The 19,668-nt window shown below is 42.9% G+C and overlaps 1 protein-coding gene across 1 annotated transcript in view; it reads right to left on the bottom strand.

Annotated features, from left to right (window-relative positions):
- pigs (pickled eggs) overlaps window positions 1–19,668 on the bottom strand; it is a 173,514-nt gene that overhangs the window by 117,762 nt on the left and 36,084 nt on the right. Inside the window, exon 2 of the mRNA XM_067159204.2 lies at window positions 880–1,072. Coding sequence (XP_067015305.2) covers window positions 880–1,062 — 183 coding nt within the window. The 5' untranslated portion in view covers window positions 1,063–1,072. The remainder of the gene's footprint in view (window positions 1–879; window positions 1,073–19,668) is intronic.

Genomic DNA, 19,668 nt, shown 5'->3' with positions numbered 1-19,668 from the left:
GCAGTTCGGTTTGTTCTGGGCGATTTCAGACAAAAACAGTTGACAAGTTCCGGCTGGGAAGACTTCACTACTTGGCGAATAAGCTCGAGTCGTGAGGGCAAACAGGACGAGGAGTTGGAATAATTTATGAAGGGAAATGTTTGATAAACTTCCAAATATATTTGCAAATTATTTCAGAAAAGACAACTGAAAGGACCACTGCCATGTATGCTTCTTGTGTTCCCCCGTCTTCACTCATGTTTTGTGAGTCTGGCATAGTTCATAACATTTTAATATACGCTTTCTAATGATCTTGAGAATGTTTGATTTATTCGTTCTTTCTGAGTCTGCAACGTATATCTGTGAGCCTTGCTCTTGAAATGAGTGTTTTCGACTGCTTCCTCCTTATTTTGCATGAACACCAGATGCCAGCAGGGCAGCTTGTTTCTTTTGACATCATTTGTATGCTATCTGGGCTCCAGTAGACTACGAGCTCATCAGGGTTCTGCTTCGTTGTGAAAACGGCCACATTTTTAATTTGACTAGAGGAAGTACAACCTCAAAATATCGCTAGAGATAAACAGACGTTAGAACTGGGGGGGATCTAACTTCAGGTGACACTTGTTATTCATGTTAAAATTATTGGCCTAGGTTTCTGGTCATCCGTATTACATTTATACAACTTTTTATGATAAACATTAATTTACATTGTTATTTTCAATTTTAATAAACTGGTGCCTTCCCAGTGACAATAGAATAGAACATTGTCTCAGTGGCTTTCACGACTTAAAAGTGACTGAAGTAGAATACCCCTGGTGTGGGCAGAGTGTGAGGAAAGCAACAGTAAACTACCTCACACGTATGTCTCTTAGCTGGTAGCGGATCGATCAGAGACTGTACCTTGCAGAGTGCGACGCCGGTGTCCAGCCGGTCCATGAAGTTGTCCACGTTGATGTCGAGCTCGGGATACAGCATGCTGAGCCACTCCGCCAGGTCCTCCTTCATGGCGTACAGATACTCCTCGCTGGACTTGAAGGGCCTGAACGAGCGCGTGTCTCGCAGTACGGGCGTCGTCTGCGCCATCTTGCGCTCTCTGCAACACCAACATGACAGTTTAGCACACATCTTTAACACGATACTCTAGTAAATTTTGTTTAAAGAAAAAGAATTAAGATAATATACGATATTTCACTGACAAAATAGTTAACAATCCTTGCATTATTATCGATTATTGCCGTTCTTCGTATTGGCAGTTGAGTCAAGACCGACTCCAATCCTCAGACCTTAATGCTAGTCTCGATCGTTCAAAGATGGCGAATCGACTAGCCGGAATTGTTGGAAATGTTGGGTTTGTTTTGGTTTGTTGTTATGGTATGTAGTCGGTGTAATTTTATGACAGTTGACGATAAATGTTAGCTTCTTTGTAGAATATAAGAGGGCGAGTGTACAGTGGTCTGCCAAATTAATATACTCTCAGGTAGGTATTCCATTTTTTAAGGACGTCTGTGTATTGTTCAAGGAAAGTGGAGAGAGATGAACACGAGTAACTAACTTCTATCTCAAACAAATATATTATCATACTTGATGCTGCACCATGGGACTAGGTAAATCGCATAGAATCTGAAAGACTGGCCAACAAGTTCTCTTGACTTGAACCCAATAGAAAACATGTAGATGACACAGAAGAAAGAAATTAAGAAATAAGGAGTTATTAGCAACTTAGAATATGCTCATATAAAGAGCAAATGAGGACTGGAAAATCCAAGAAACTGACAAGAAAATGTATTTCAAGAGACTGCAACTGTGGCTGACATCAGTGTGAAGAAAATTGATGATTATCGAATTGTTTTTTCTAGGAAATTTTTTATAAACCACGAAAAAGGTGCATCCAATAAAGGAAGCGTAATTTTTAACCATTCCGTATATACTAAATACTCCAAAAAGATAAAATACATCATTATCCTTGTGAGTGTAATAATTTGGCAGACAACTGTATTTATATGAGTCAGTGGACACCTAGGATCTGTAATTATACGCAATAATGTGAGAATGTGCTTCTTTTGATCGTGTTTTTACCCATTAAAGAACATGGATGCACTAGGTGGACCAGGTTTTAGTCTAACTATGGCAGTGCCTCTCAAACAACTATTCTTAAGTTTTCTACGGAATAGAACATTAAGAAAGAAATGGATTAGGAATATACATCGTGATTATTTTGAAGTCCATGAGAAAACTGTAGCGTGCCTACGTCATTTTAAGAATAAGTCTGAGGTTAGGGAAGCCAGTTCTCTACTTCCAAACTATTCGTGTTCCCCGAAAAATGTTAATTTAGATAAAATATGACTGATATGGTGTTATTCCGTCAGTGTCCATGTGCTTCAAAATGTGGAGTGATTTAGATGCAAGTGTATGTTACAATAATCTGTGCTTTGCCTGAGGAAATGTTTGGCAGGATCTTGGAGTATAACAAAACTTATACAAAACTTATAAGTGTGACAGATGGAGCAATCTGTATGCTGTTACACAGAAGAAATAGTGACTTGAGGGATTAGCTGGGTTTGTAACGTAGGGTTTTACACTACCAACACCTTCAGATTCATACTGTGGTTATCTGTTATCAAGCAGACAGCGCCGAACTGAAGCTCGCCCATGTGGTTAAATATCAATGTTTAATCAATAGAGTTTTTGCACTCATGTTCTTTAATGGGTAAAAACCTATTATATCTTTAGTGTCTGAACGTTTCATTACTAAGGTTACTATCATTGTGTGAAGTGCTGCTATGCCATATGTCAACATTATATTAACATTACCAGGGCCGTTCATTGGGTTCACATAATCATTTCGGGTGTACTTGGGCTGAGGGACTCAGACGGTTCAGGCGCTGGCCTTCTGACCCCAAGTTGGCAGATTCGATCCTGCCTCAGTCCGGTGGTATTTGAAAGTGCTCAAAAACGTCAGCCTTGTGTCGGTAGATTTACTGGCAAGTAAAAGAACTACTGCGGGACTAAATTTCGGCACTTCGACGTCTTCGAAAACCGTAAAAAATGTAGTTAGTGGGACGTAAAGCCAATAACATTATTATTTCGGATGTACTTCCAATTCATTCGGTGCTGAGTTTAAGAAATCGTCCACCAGTTCAAAACTAAGGCAACATGTTATGTTTCACATTTCTCATGAGAGCGAATAAATCGAGGAATTCCACACGTTAATTTATTTTGAAACATTCAAAATGATGTTAGAAATATCATTTTAACAGTTTTATCGTGTATTTTCGTCTATCCAGCGAAGTGAAATCTAAGAGAAAACGTTATTTGACGAATTGAAATCTCTAAATAATCACCTCGTTGGGCTCTTTTCTAGTGATATATGTGATTCTAGTTGATTATATGTGATGCGTACTTGGTGGCGACCGGGCGAGTTGGCCGTGTGGTAAGGAGCGCGCAGCTGTGAGCTCGCATCCGGGAGATAGTGGGTTCGAACCCCACTGTCGGCAGCCCTGAAGATGGTTTTCCGTGGTTTCCCATTTTCACACCAGGCAAATGCTGGGGCTGTACCTTAATGAAGGCCACGGCCGCTTCCTTCCCATTCCTAAGACTTTCCTCTCCTATCGTCGCCGTAAGACCTATCTGTGTCGGTGCGACGTAAAGCAACTAGCAAAAACTTGTTGGCGAAGCGTTTTCATACGTGTAAAAGTGATTTTCCCTATGATGTTACATTTATCGTGTTAAATTACCGCCGTTTATATAATATGTACGTGATATTTTCGTGTTAGCCAATACCAGCAATCCGGCTACTTCAGCCACCATGTTTATATATATATATATATTATGGTCTGAGGATTGGAGTCGGTCTTGGTTGAGTAGTCGATTCCTGCATTCCGAGATCCTGCATCCTCGATATTTCAGCATTTAAGGACAGTTTCTAACCTACTCTAAGTAGACTAACTGTTAGTATCTTGCTTGAATTGTTGTCGCGCAGTCTTTGTATAGTACACAACATACAGAGGAGTCCAGAAAAAAATGTAGACACTCTTTGATAGTTAATATCTTTGGAACAAAATGACATATCGTTGCAATTCTTGCACGGTAGCGTAGTCCATTGTTTTCTCAACACTAGTGAATGGCGCGTGAATCTTCGCAAGCGTTTCCCAGCAGATGACAGTGCAGCAATGAATGAAGTAAGATTATCGTTTGAACAACGCAAGGCCATATTGAAGTGGTAGAGCGGCAATGGCGTACTCGGCCACCAACACGTAGAGCAATTTATTGTATTCGGGATAAATTTGTTCAGGATGTGCATAAGAAAATCTCTGGCCGACCAAAAACATCAACAAGTCCGGCTTCCAGCGCTGCTGTGCTCAAACATTTTACTAGGTCACCTCAAAAATCTGTGAATCAGGATGCATGCGAAGCCTATGAGCCGTACGACGAATCCTTAAGGCTGCAAAGTGGATGGACGAGGACGACCCGAGAGGCTCCTGACATGTCTGTCATCGCGCGGTTTGATTGGTCCATTCTTCTTTGAAGGTACCGTAACTGGTGAGATGTATCTTCATATGCTGCAAACATCGATTTTACCTGCCATCCGAGAGGTGTTTGGAAATGAAAGATTTTATCTACAACAAGATGGCGCTCCACCTCACTACCACAGAGATGTCAGAGTCTACTTGGATGAAAATCTAACTGGACGACGAATAGGTCGAAGAGGAGCTGTTGAGTTGCCACCACGGTCTCCAGACCTTACACTTCTACCTATGGGGGACCTTGAAAAATGAAGTTCATCGAGAGAAGCGAGCTACAGTGAACGGGCTACGAGAAGCCATCGAGGCGTCCTGTGCGGCTATTACCCCGGCAACACTGACAGCAGTTCAGCGGCTGCTAATGGGGGTCACTTTGAACCTTCCCCCGTGCAAGAATTGTAACGGTATGTAATTTTGTTTCATTAATACTGACTACCAAAGTGTCTACATGTTACTGGACCCCTCTGTATATACCTACTTCTATACATAGAATATGCTCTTTTATTTCTGTTCATTCTTCCATATTATTTCACATTTCTTTGTAAAGATAAAGGATGGCTGAGAGAGGCAAGTGGGGACTATGGGTGTGAGTGGGAACAAAGAAAGAGTTTGAAGCAGATAACTGGGCCCGTAAAAGAAGACAGGAATGAAGATAGATCTCCCTCGATCAATGTACAGGATAAGGCAGGAGGGGAAGGAAAACGAAAGCTAAGGGGTTTCCTCAAGGGATAGCTAATGGCATAGTTGGGGATGTACGGCATCTGGTTATGACAACGTGGGAGAAGTTTAAGCAAGAATTTTACTCTGTAGTAAACGTGTACGAACAACATGAAGAAAGTCTATAGGCCCTATAAGTATCATTTTTTGTTTGCTAGTTGCTTTACATCGCACCGACATTGATAGGTCTTATGGCGACGTCTTGATAGGAAAGGCCTAGGAGTTGGAAGGAAGCGGCCGTGGCCTTAATTAAGGTACAGCCCCAGCATTTGCCTGGTGTGAAAATGGGAAACCACGGAAAACCATCTTCAGGGATGCCAACAGTGGGATTCGAACCCACTATCTCCCGGATGCAAGCTCACAAGCCGCGTGCCCCTGACCGCCCGGCCAACTCGCCCGGTATATATAAAAGTAATTATTCCAAAATGAAAACACTTAAAATAAGATAGAAGTGAGGTTATGGGGGTTACGGAAGGGAGACTCGGGAGGTCCTATACAGATCCTGGTCCTCACAGGCCGAAACAAGGGAAGCGCTAAGCCTATTCGAGTTGTTCCAGATCTACGTCATGGGGTCCGAACCCGCGAATGCCGTGACCATAAAACGGAGGAAGTAGAAAGCATAAACAAATCCTGGGAGAACGAAGAAGAATACAGAGCTAAACCTTCCAGGGATATTCGAAAAGGAATCACAGTTACCCCATTTGATCCCACTGCTCCCAAATGGGAACATCTAGAAATACCCTTTTTTGTTGCTTCTCTGTGGTTCACTTACGCGAATTTTCATTCTGGGGTATTGTTTGTGTGGACGGCATTACAGTCTTACACATTCTGGTGTGCATTGTAGTGAATTAGTAGCAATTCTTCAGTTTTCTTCACTGTGAGTTCTTGAAATGATTTAGGATTTTCATGTTCCCATTTGGCATCGATGCGGAGGTGCAATGTCAGTTTTCAGTCTGAGTTTGCACGACGTAGCAGAATTTGATGATATTTTCCCCGTTTGGTGGTTTTAATTGGTTGTCCACCGATGATGAGGATTACCTGTCCATACCTCATGTCCGGAGGAGGAGTGACATGAGGAAGTCAGTGAATTGTGCTTCTATCTCATCCCTTGCTAGAACAAAGAGAGCAGCGAGCTTCTATTCATTTATAAGTTTTTCAAAAATGTGAGCAAAACCTGAAGAGGTTAGAGTTTTCTCGCCAGAATGCCAGATTAGTGGTTACTGTTCAGTTGAATGTACAGGATCAAGGAACCGATTATTGGTTTCTGGAGTGACAAGATGAGTTTGAATGGTAAATGAAAGATAACAACTTCCCACGGAAAACATAATTTGTAATATGAGTCAAGTACATGAAGATGACACGGGCTGGGATAAGCTTCTCTACAGCGACATTATACAGCAGCATTTGCTCGCTTATGCTGTAGGGTGAACGCGATACAACACGTGTCAACAGGAGCTTGGCGGAAAATGTAAGAGATATTCACTTCCTATACATAATGTAGCTTCAATGTAAAGCTATAGTGCTAGTTAAGAAACTTTGATGTTTGATTCCCAGGAGGAATGCCTTGATCCGAGATACAGTAGGCTAGTGACCTTTTACTCTGGCGGAACCTACCTCGTTGCTTCCAACCTCTTTGCTCGGGATATCTTTCTGCCACTAAACCAGCTCGTTGAAGGCGCTTGGTGCGTTGTAAATGAAGTAGTGTATTAGAGAGAATGATGCTGCTGCTGATCGTAGAGTGCTTACCAGACTTTTCCGCGCATTGCAGAAAACAGGTGTTCTTCCAAGTTCCCTGAGCAGGAACAGGAATGGTGCAGCGTGTGCTGCTGTCTGCCGGACAGTTCCTGAGTCGTCACACTAATTCAGATGTGCTCAGCACGGTGCGGCGTGTGCTGCTGTCTGCCGGACAGTTCCTGTGTCATGTCACACTAATTGAGATGTCCTCAGCACGGTGCAGCGTGTGCTGCTGTCTGCCGGACAGTTCCTGTGTCATGTCACACTAATTGAGATGTCCTCAGCACGGTGCAGCGTGTGCTGCTGTCTGCCGGACAGTTCCTGAGTCGTCACACTAATTCAGATGTGCTCAGCACGGTGCAGCGTGTGCTGCTGTCTGCCGGACAGTTCATGTGTCATGTCACACTAACTGAGATGTCCTCAGCACGGTGCAGCGTGTGCTGCTGTCTGCCGGACAGTTCCTGAGTCAAGTCACACTAACTGAGATGTCCTCAGCACGGTGCAGTGTGTGCTACTGTCTGCTGGACAGTTCCTGAGTCAAGTCACACTAACTGAGATGTCCTCAGCACGGTGCAGTGTGTGCTACTGTCTGCTGGACAGTTCCTGAGTCAAGTCACACTAACTGAGATGTCCTCAGCACGGTGCAGTGTGTGCTACTGTCTGCTGGACAGTTCCTGAGTCAAGTCACACTAACTGAGATGTCCTCAGCACGGTGCAGCGTGTGCTGCTGTCTGCTGGACAGTTCCTGAGTCGTCACACTAATTCAGATGTGCTCAGCACGGTGCAGCGTGTGCTGCTGTCTGCCGGACAGTTCCTGAGTCGTCACACTAATTCAGATGTGCTCAGCACGGTGCAGCGTGTGCTGCTGTCTGCCGGACAGTTCCTGTGTCATGTCACACTAATTGAGATGTCCTCAGCACGGTGCAGCGTGTGCTGCTGTCTGCTGGACAGTTCCTGAGTCAAGTCACACTAACTGAGATGTCCTCAGCACGGTGCAGTGTGTGCTACTGTCTGCTGGACAGTTCCTGAGTCAAGTCACACTAATTGAGATGTCCTCAGAACGGTGCAGCGTGTGCTGCTGTCTGCTGAACAGTTCCTGAGTCAAGTCACACAAACTGAGATGTCCTCAGCACGGTGTAGCGTGTACTGCTGTCTGCTGGACAGTTCCTGAGTCAAGTCACAGTAAACCACCGCCGTCTCGATCCTCTTATACTGCCTGCTCTATGCCACTAGTTTAACACACGAAGGCGCGACTATCAATATTTCTCCGAGTCGCCGTAAGAGTGCAACAGTACACACACAATCTTCGCTGTCAGTGTGGGTGTAGCACTGTGTTAATGGAGCATGAATGTGTGTGAAAACCTGAGTTATTTCGTACAATGAGTAAACGTGTCTGGTCACTTCCGTTCGTACAAGATATATTTTGTATAGAACTGTGAAATGAATTAATCATGTTATGCTTATAGATATTTCAAAAGTGATTTTAAGTTGTTGGTACTTGTTTCTTTCCGTTCGTGCAAGGTATATTTATCGTAGAACTGAAACTTCAGATTCTTTCCCCGAAGTATTCAGCTGTTGTGTACCATTTTGCCAATCTCGGTAAGGTGGTTCACAGCCAGAAAAGATACGACTCCATGAAATACCGTCTAGAAGGGATTTAAGAGAAAAGCTGCTGTCGGCTTTATCTAGGCAAGGACCTAATAAAGGAAGTAGGCCTAATTGGATATCCTCAGATTACTCTCGCATCTGTGCCTTTACACTTTATTTCAGAATGTGATGGAGCCTCCGCGGCTAGGCGGCAGCGCGCCGCCTCTCACTGCTGGGTTCTGTAGTTCGAATCTCGGTCACTCCATGTGAGATTTGTGCTGGACAAAGTGGAGGCGGGACAGGTTTTTCTTCGGATACTCCGGTTTTCCCTGTCATATTTCATTCCAGCAACACTCTCGAATACCATATCATCTGTCATTCATTAATCATTGCCCCGGAGGAGTGCGACAGGCTTCGGCAGCCGGCACAATTCCTATCCTCGCTGCTAGATGGGGCTTCATTCATTTCATTCCTGACCCGGTCGAATGACTGGAAACAGGCTGCGGATTTTTTTCCAGAAGGATATTAAAGCCGTGGAGAGTAGTGGATTCCTTGTGACAAGAATTGTGACGGACAATCACAAAACAAACGTCTTCATGTTTAGACATTTTGGACAACCTCAGATATCCAGACGATAATATTCCAATCAAACTATAAACAGGAAATCAAATCCTAATTTGCGGGTACTAGGTTCATGTTGTTGAAGAGAGAATGGAGGGTGACATTTGTGTCAGCAACATCTAACTGCCTAGACCTTCGACACCGCTAAATGGAATTGATTATGCATCAGGACAGAGCAGGAGTTCGATACCTAAAACCTTGTTTTGTTGCTCTGGTGAAACATCTGCAGGAGTTCGTTTAAGCTGCTGTGCTCTATTGTCGAAGTCTTTCAAACGTACGAGCGTAATACGAGGACTTGCGACGTCTTCCCTTTCAGAATACCGGGCGAGTTGGAAGTGCGGTTAGGAGCGCGCAGCTGTGAGCTTGCATCCGGGAGATAGTGGGTTCGAACCGCACTGTCGGCAGCCCTGAATATGGTTTTCCGCGGTTTCTCATTTTCACCACCTTAATTAAGGCCACGGCCGCTTCCTTCCCATTCCTAGGCCTTTTCTATCCCATCGTCGCCATAAGACGTATCTGTGTCGTTGCGACGTAAAACAAATAGCAAAAAAAAAAAAACTTTCAGAATGTTTTTTGTTACAGTTTGAGGTCAAAGAAGATCACCAAACTGTTAGTGATATTATCCTAACCAACTTCGTAAGACCTCTATTATTTGATATTGCGTTAGCAAGAACACAAAAAGTACGGTACCACTCCAAGCCTTCCTCCAAGAAAATCTTTAAATTGTGCATTAAGAAGCCAACCGCGACTTCATACAGGTAATATTGCCGATATTTAATATTACTGATGTAATTTACGAGTTTCAGTGAACATATGACCATACTGCGTAGTGTTTTGTAGGCTGTCATCATTAGAATAATTTTAGAACATTGTACGTCTATGTCTGCCATCTAGCGGAAAAATTTTGTCGCAGCGTAGTCGCAAAAAGGCTCGCATAGAACAGGCAGGATAGGAGGATCGAGACGGCGGTGCAGTAAACGAGAAGTCCTCAGCATGGGGCAGCGTGTGCTGCTGTCTGCTGGACAGTTCCTGAGTCACGTGACACGAACTGAGATGTGCTCCGCACGGTGCAGCGTGTACTGCTGTCTGCTGGACAGTTCCTGAGTCACGTGACGCGAACTCACCGCCGTCTCGATCCTCCTATACTGCCTGCTCTATGCCAGCCTTTTTGCGACTACGCTGCGACAAAATTTCTCCGCTAGATGGCAGACATAGACGCACAATGGTCTAAACTTATTCTAATGACGACAGCCTACAAAACACTATGCAGTATGGTCATATGTTCACTGAAGCTCGTAAAATACATCAGTAATAATAAATATCGGCAATATTACCTGCACGAAGTCGCAGTTGGCCTCTTCATGCACAATTTAAAGATTTTCCTGGACGAAGGCTTGGAGTGGTACCGTACTTTTTGTGTTCTTGCCAACGCAATATCAAATAATAGAGGTCTTACGAACTTGGTTAGGATAATATCACTAACATTTTGTTAATGTTCTTTGACCTCACACTGTAACAAAACACATTCTGAAAGATTTTTAATATTTGTTTTTAGTCGCACCGATACAGATGGATCTTATGGCGATGATGGGATAGTAAAGGCCTAGGAATGGGAAGAAAGCGGCCGTGGCCGTAATTAAGGTACAGCCCAGAATTTGCCTGGTGTGAAAATGGGAAAGCACGGAAAACCAACTTCAGGGCTGCCGACCGTGGGGTTCGAACCCACTATCTCCCGGATGCAAGCTCATAGCTGCGTGCTCCTAACCGCACGGCCAACTCGCCCGGTATTCTGAAAGGGAAGACGTCGCAAGTCCTCGTATTACGCTGATACGCTTGAAGGACTTCGACAATAGGGCACATCAGTTTAAACGAACTCCTGGAGATGCTTCACCAGAGCAACAAAACTAGGTTTTGGGTATCGAACTCCTCCTCTGTCCTGATGTATAATCAGTTCCATTTAGAGGTGTCGAAGCTCTAGGCAGTGAGATGTTGCTGACACAAATGTCACACTCCACCCTCTCTTCAACAACACGAACCTAGTACCCGCAAGCTAGGATTTGATTTCCTGTTTCTAGTATGATTGGAATATTATCGTCTGGATATCTGAGGTTGTCCAAAATGTCTAAACATGAAGGCGTTTAGTGATTGTCCGTCGCAATTTTTATCGCAAGGAATCCACTATCCTCCACGGCTTTAATCACCTTGTGGAAAAAAAATCCGCAGCCTCTTTCCAGTCATTCGACCGGGGCAGGAATGGAATGAATGAAGCCCCCATCTAGCAGGGAGGATAGGAATTGTGCCGGCTGGCGAAGCCTGTCGCACCCCTCTGGGGCAATGATTAATGAATGACAGATGAAATAAAATGATATTCGAGAGTGTTTCTGGAATTAAATATCACAGGGAAAATCGGAGTATCCGGAGAAAAACCTGTCCCGCCTCCGCTTTGTCCAGCACAAATCTCACATGGAATGACCGGGATATGAACCACAGAACGCAGCGGTGAGAGGCCGGCGTCTACCGCCTGAGCCGCGGAGGCTCCATCAAATTCTGAAATAAGGTGTAAAGGCACAGATGCGAGAGTAATCTGAGGATATCCAATTACTTCCTTCATTTGGTCTTTGCCTAGATAACGCCGACAGCCGCTTTTCTCTCAATTCTCTTTTAGACTGTATTTCATGGAGTCGTATATTTTCTGGCTGCGAACAACCTTGCTGAGATTGGCAACATGGTATACAACAGTTGAATATTTCGGGGAAAGAATCTGAAGTTTCAGTTCTACGAAAAATATACCTTGCACGAACGGAGAGAAACAAGTACCAACACCTTAACATCACTTTTGAAATATCTATAAACATAACATGATTAATTCATTTCACAGTTCTATTCAAAATATATCTTGTACGAACGAAAGTCACCAGACACGTTTACTCATTGTACAAAATAACTCAGGTTTTCACACACATTCATGCACCAATAATACAGTGCTACACCCACACTGACAGCGAAGATTGTGCGTCTACTGCTGCACTCTTACGGCGATTTGGAGAACTATTGGTAGTCGCGCCTTCCTGTGTTAAACTAGTGGCATAGAGCAGGCAGTATAAGAGGATCGAGACGGCGGTGCGCGAACTGAGATGTGCTCCGCATGGGGCAGCGTGTGCTGCTGTCTGCTGGGCAGTTCCTGAGTCACGTGACACGAATTGAGATGTGCTCCGCATGGGGCAGCGTCAACGAGCTAGAATAACATAGAGAGGCGGAAGCGCTGCCTGGGTGAAGCTAATAGAACGAACGTCCGCCATGTTTCCTGTTGTCACACAAGCAAGGGGGCATGGCCTTTAAATGACGAAAAGTGTAGAAAATACGAATTTTAGAATCACTGGGGGAGAATGAAAGACCGTTGCCGAAAGCTTGAAGCATTAAAGCGAATACCGCCACTTCATCATATTGCGGCACGAGGCCAACATCACGATCAGTTGATTGTAGGGTAGTTCGAAATTATCGCACAGTGACATACGAATAGGCCTCGAAATCGGAACAAGAGCGTTACCCTGCTTGGCTGTTGTGGTTAAGCGTAAATTAGAATAAAAACTATGGGCATAAATATTTATGACAGCAAACCTTAAAATCATAGGGATCTACAATAGGTTACAACCTCATTCTGTTCATATTTTTAAAATTATTGCATCCTCATGAGTACTGTGTTCCTTTCTTAATCTGTTTACCCTGTTTATCCTTGGTTTTTCCTACGGACTCAGCGACGGATCCCACCTCTGCCACCTCAACGACAGTGTTCTGGAGCGTGAGACATTGGGTCGGGGGATACAACTGTGAGGGAGGGCTGTACCTGCTATGCTGAACAGGGGCCTTGTGGGGGGGGAGAAAGAAGCGGCCGTGGCCTTAAGTTAGGTACCATCCCGGCATTTGCCTGGAGGAGAAGTGGGAAACCACGGAAAATCACTTCGAGGATGGCTGAGGTGGGAGTCGAACTCACTTCTATTCAGTTGACCTCCTCAGGCTGATAGAATCCCGTTCCAGCCCTCGTGCCCCTTTTCAAATTTTGTGGCGGAGTCGGGAATCGAACCCGGGCTTCCAGGGGTGGCAGCTGCTCAAGGCTAACCAGTACACCACAGAGGCGGCCCATGAATACTTTACCACAATAATCGTTTAGTGTAATTATTTATTATAATATAGTGGGATATCATGTTTTCCCATTACCATATCATACTGGGATTACTAGCTGAAAGGTAAGCTTGAAAGTTGTCCATTATGAAGTGTGGCATAGTTTTAAAAACCAAGGCAACAGACATCTACAATAAATTTCAAAAATAGCAGTAAAATACTGTATTTACCATACTTGGTGTACTTTTGAACGAAATAAGTGGGGTTTTTTTTTTTTTTTGTGGTTACGTTTTCTTGGTGGTGGGCGCTCCATTTCCTTTATTTGTAAATGTGAATGAAAATTAAATAGGGCTGGAAATGTACAGGGCATAAGCAACTGAATTGAGTGGGGTACCATTTTTGTCTTTTCGCCCTCACAACGCATTGTTCCGTTAATTCCTCGTTCTTTAAACGAAATCTGAAGCAAAATTCGATAAACAATTACCGTGGCTATCCGTACTTTCGCTAAGTAGATAATAAAATGGATTTAATTACAAACAGAAATTACAAAAAGGAATCTCGGCTATAATTCAGTAATACTTACTTAAAATACGACATATCCTTGGTTTTATTACTCCGATTAGAACAACCATACGCTGAGCTTACGGCTGGCATTCTTGAAAGCGAGAATCTATGTTTTCACTTCTTAAAACTTAGGGAATTAAATTGGCATGCACGATCTCCCTGTCACCTCAACATATGCTCTCGCGCCAATTCGCTTTGTTTTGACAACCGTTAACATGGCTGCTCCTTATCAACTTGCTTCAAGCTGGGAGCGCTGATGACAGGCATACAGCCCCTCTATGTTATTCTAGCTCGTTGGGCAGCGTGCTGTGTTTCTGTTCTCAGCACCGGTACCCTGAACAGGTAGCACATTTTCTTCCTCTCCTATCGTCGCGACTTAAAAGAAGCGAACTGTCGACCACTGATCAAAACTAACAGGATAGAGACGTCGAACCAAATACGTGCGAGATCTGGCCTGATAGTGATGTGTTCGAAAAATAGCGCACAAATGCGAAGTCGCAATTAGTTATTGCTGTGCTGTTTGTTATCATGTCGGAGACACCACGGCAGACGACGAGAATCAGACGGTGAACCGGTGGTTATCGTCTTGAGGACGATCCGATTTGTGGAGAAACAACTGCTGGAGGACAACGCATCTAGGTTTATTTCTATTCCCGAAACTGAAAAGTGGATCAGACTGGTAGCAGCCGTGACTGAGGATCGGCTCACCTTCGGGAACAGAAGAATACAGAGCTGGTTGTTCCCTTGTTACAACATGTACGATTGTGAGATGAACTGAAAGAAGCATGTAGGGTCATGACCATGTCCAACAACAGTCCTATCAAGATCTATGGTCGCTCATTCAGCCATAAATATTCGCAAGATACGTGAAAGGAGCCTTGCTGTGGCCAGTACCTCCCTCGAAGTTCAGTGAAGACGGGAGGTGAGGCTCATCGCTTATTGGTGCGACCTGCGTGTCGGCACGTAGCCTACTTCTATCAAATAGCACCAAGGGGTCTGCTTCGAGGCTTAACATCGCCATCCGACGGACAAATCACCATCAACAGCGTCGTATGAAGACTTTCGTACCGTGCCGGCCAAGGGGACTGGAACTGACTCCCCACCAGAAACAGTGGCTTAAACATTGTATTTATCTTATTTAACCGAAAATTTGTATTCTATTCATTTTGTGATACGAAAAGAAGTTCAACAATATTATTACAAAAGTGGCCTTTCTTTCTGGTAACATGTTAATTCTTATCTAAATTGTAAATATTGAATTATTTGCCGCCTACTAGGGAAAAACAAGACATAAGGCTCTGTGGGTGGTTCGGATGTCATTGAGACAGTTCAGCTACTGGTCACTCCAACAAGAGATTTATCGATATCTGTAATAATATTTGTCAGAAATCTTGACTAGGTAGAGTACGTGAACTAGTTGAAGGTTCAAACCTACGAGAAACGGAAACTAATGAGAACAGTCAGTCACACAGAATGATGTCGCGTACGCCGAGCCGCATTCCGTCAGAGATCCGATGATAATAATAATAATAATAATAATAATAATAATAATAATAATAATAATAATAATAATAATAATAATAATAATTGTACCGGGCGGTACACCTCCACGCCGCTAATTCAAAATGTGAGCCAATTGAAACTCCTCTGCTGGAGGAAGTCTGAACTTTATCTACGGTATTAATTTTCTACTTTCTCAGAAGATGTCACTACCTGGAAATTTTGGAGTTTTTGAACTGTGTCATTTTCGACGTATTTTTGTTTTGCTTGTAGTAAGAAGTGTGAACTTTCTCTTCTAGAGGACACTACTGAAGATCAGCAATAGTGCACCCTAGTGCGGAGTGAAAGAACTGTTTTTTTTTTTTTTTTTTTGGAGAAATTTTGAATTCATAAGTTTGTTCTTTGTTAAATTTCTTTCAGTCATTGTTTAAGTTGGCTGCATACCCCTCTCTTTCCCCTTGTTTTGTATTTAGCCAATCCCGAATTTCTTTTATTAATTTCTGACCAATCTGATGTATCTTCCCCCAACTTGAATATGTTGCTGTATCCTACCCAATAAAGTGATTGTGGGCGGGTGTTTTCTTCCCTAAAACGCCTCGAACTTTCCGCGAGAGTATATAAACTGCTGATTTTTGGGTCTCTGCGCCACTTCTGTTCCATCTTTCAGTGTGTAAAGTACATAGCAGGGGGCGGGAAGTGCCTCTTTCTTCGGCGGCAGTCAACAACCAGGTAATGGCCGATTAATTACTTCTTTTCTTGCTTGCTCAGCAGTTTAACTCTCGGGGCGGGTCCGAAGTTTTTCCATTATGTAACCTTCCTTAAAATGTAAAGAAACTTGTATCTATTCCATCTTTAAACTGCATATCGGGATAGAGAGTGCTTAACCCTCTCGAGCTCCCAATCATTTTGTTTTGAGGTGAACTTATTTGTCTCAACCTCTTCTTCGTTAACGTAAAGCAAATTGTTCTTTTCTTAAGTCACCTCTTTAGCATGGGATTAGCCCTTGTATTAACGGCCTAGTGCCAAGTAGGTTCTAAACAAAGTGTATTAGGAGTGCAGTTCGCCTCCTCTCAAATTGTTATTTTAGAGGTCATGTAATTACCCCTTTTCATTTAATAGACCTCAGTAGGTTGGGTATGTTACCCCTGTGTCTATGTCCTGAGAGGACAACTTGAAGGTAGAGTTTGGTGTGGCCTTTGAGAGGCTTAAAGTTTGAGAGCGTGTGGCTCTTTCTTGAAAATTAAGTGTTGTATGCCTCGAGGAGGCCTTTCTGTGTAATTTGGGGCAAGTGCTCTTGAACATGAATGGGGTTTTCTGCCCCTCTGGTAAAGCTTATTTTGGAGTAAAGTTGGGCTAATTGCCCTAGAAGTGTGAAGTCGGGGCGCGAAGCCCAAATCCAGTAAATATTGTAACTACATTTTGTTGACTTGCTACTCTGTACCTGCCGTACTTGTTATTTCTTAATTTTGAAAAGAAAATATAACCTTGTTAAAATTTTAAATTAATTTTACTTTCGTAGCTTGAGACCTGTTCACCACCCCGCACCTTCTTTCACCTCTAACTACCACGGAAAACACGGTAACAATAATAATAATAATAATAATAATAATAATAATGTTACTTTTAGGATATGTAATTATGCCTCCTCACTAAAAGTTAAGAATAACTGGATAATCGAAATGAGAAAAACATTCTAGAAATCAGGCTAACAGGTGAAATTATATGGGACAGAACGTTGGTCAACAAACATAATTTTGCTGAAAAACCCAAGATGAGAACCACGGAAGAGATTCTACACAGGGAAGAAACAAAATTCTTCTGCTAAATCGCGTTCCTTAGGAAGTCTTACGTGCCGGAATTTTGTCCCACAAGACGTGCACGAGCAGCTTCACGCACAAACCATCGGGTAACTGTACCCACCGGTGCAACGGCGCTTTCAGAGCAGAAAACTGCCCATCTTTCTTTTGTGACAGGACTCATTTTTTAAATCTTTAGCGAGTAAGGCCTAATACTCACCATTTCCAAACATTTCACAAAATTGTGCTCAACAATTGAAACGTGGTTTCGTTTCGGAAGGAACAAAGAAAGACCTATTTTTATATAGAAACTAGCTGATATATCGGTGCTTCGCTACGGGACTCTCAGAAAGACGGACCTTGTGGTCAACAAAGGTCATTACAAAAACGTCAGTAGGAAAGTAGCTATTAAAACCAATGTTATCATATAAAATAATCCAATGAAAAACCGCACATTTTCTCACTTTTAACGAACAGTACTACGGTGCCGATCTAACAGCCCAAATTTCCAGAGCTGCAATGACCAGGCCGCACACAGCCGTAAACACTCCTGTGCCATTAAGCCGTTAAATATGAACACTGCTCATTCCAATCAGTGCCTCAGAGTAGGGATTGAATAGCTCGAATGCTGTGATGAACCAGTGTGTTACGTACCATTAGTATCAGGAATGGCATGCTAAAGAAGAAAGTTATCAAACTCCCCAGCTACTTCCCGCCAATATTCAGGCAGGCTTTTACACTCGGTACGACCGGGCGAGTTGACCGTGTGGTTATGGGCACGCACCTGTGAGCTTCCATCCGAGAGATAGTGGATTCGAACCCTACTGTCGGCAGCTGAGAAGATGGTATTCCGTGGTTCACCATTTTCACACCAGACAAATACTGGGACTGTATCTTAATTAAGGCCAAGGCCGCTTCCTTCACACTCCTAGCCCTTTCCTATCCCATCGTCGCCATAAGACCTATCTATGTCGGTGCGACGTAAAGCAAATTTAAAAAATACTCGGTACGCAGCAGTAAACCTATCTATCGTAGATGTGTGGCAACAGAAGACACAACAAACAATGGTCAATGTAATGTTATTGTTGATCAATTGTATGAGCTTTCTACATTTTAGGCCTTCACATGCAGTTTCCTTTCGACCCTGTGATATTAGAGCGTCTTGTACAATTATTTATAGCGTAGACTGTAGTTCCTTATTCTCCGACTTCACATACCGATTTTCATTAAATTCTGTTCACCCATTTTCTTGTGACTCGGCGCTGATACGGACTTAGTAACAAAAATCCAAATTCATGAATATCTCTGCGTTCATAACCAGTACGGTAACAATGTATAAGATATAAATGATCAGAAATTCAATACTATATAACTTTAGTTATGTAGTATTTAACGATACGACCACTAATAACAAATAATTGAGAATTAAATTTTAGGCCTTCCCCTAAACTAACATTTCACTCAATGTGAATAAAATTATTTATGGATTATATTATAGCGGTTTATTTTACGACTTTCCATACCGATTTTCATTAAGATAGGACCACTAATAATATAAATACTTGAGAATTAAATATTAGGCTTTCCCCTAAACTACCATTTTTCTCAAAGTGAATACAATTACTTATGGCCTAGATTGTCCAGACTTTGTCTACTGATCTTCGTTAAGGTACGACCACTAATAGCATACATATTTGAGAATTAACTTTTAGGCCTTCCCCTAAACTACCATTTCACTCATCGTGAATAAAATTATTTATGACCTAGATTGTAGCGACTTATTCCCCGACTGCGCATACCGATTTTCATTAAATTCTCTTCAGTCGTTTTCTCGTGATGCCCATACATACAGATAGAAATTACGGAAAATTAAAAAGTGCTTTTCCTTGTTACTGTGGACACGACCAATACAGAAATACCATTCTTTTTAAAATTCTAAGCAATGTACAGTGAAAATTCTTATTTTATATATATATAGAAGAAGATACAGATTCTGTCGGGCAAACTGCTAGATCCGATCTCCTGAACATTACGTCCGAGCAGTGAGACGCCGGATTAGACACGTCCGCGCACTTGAGGTTGTGCCACCAGAACAACGCTGTGTACATTATCTGATGTTGTTGACGTTCCTATTGTTTTGTCCACCCCCGTGGAGATAACTAAAGCGGCTACGTGACAGATAATCGTGACAATCTCTTCGATAAGACTCAACAAGCGGAGTGCGACACAGTGCTGGGAAGTGCTTCAAATGAAACAAATTCAAAATTTCTGTTGCTAGAGTTAATAAGATGTATGCCTCCTTTGGACGACGACGATCAGGGCCCCTGCGGTGCGATGGGGAGACACGAGACGGAAGTTGCCCGCGTTCAAATGTATCGGAGTACGACTCGTTACCTTCGTTAACCTTCCCTCTAAATTAATGGGAGGTGACTTAAGTTTTCTAACCGTCTAAATTTCTACTCGTTTTTCGGGTTTTAATGTTTCTCCTGCTTACAAGGGAACGGATTTCGGTGTAAAATTCTAATCTGGTT

The sequence above is a fragment of the Anabrus simplex genome, chromosome X, assembly GCF_040414725.1.
Source record: "Anabrus simplex isolate iqAnaSimp1 chromosome X, ASM4041472v1, whole genome shotgun sequence".
In the NCBI taxonomy this organism is placed as follows: domain Eukaryota; kingdom Metazoa; phylum Arthropoda; class Insecta; order Orthoptera; family Tettigoniidae; genus Anabrus; species Anabrus simplex.
This window is presented reverse-complemented; position numbering and strand designations above follow the sequence as displayed.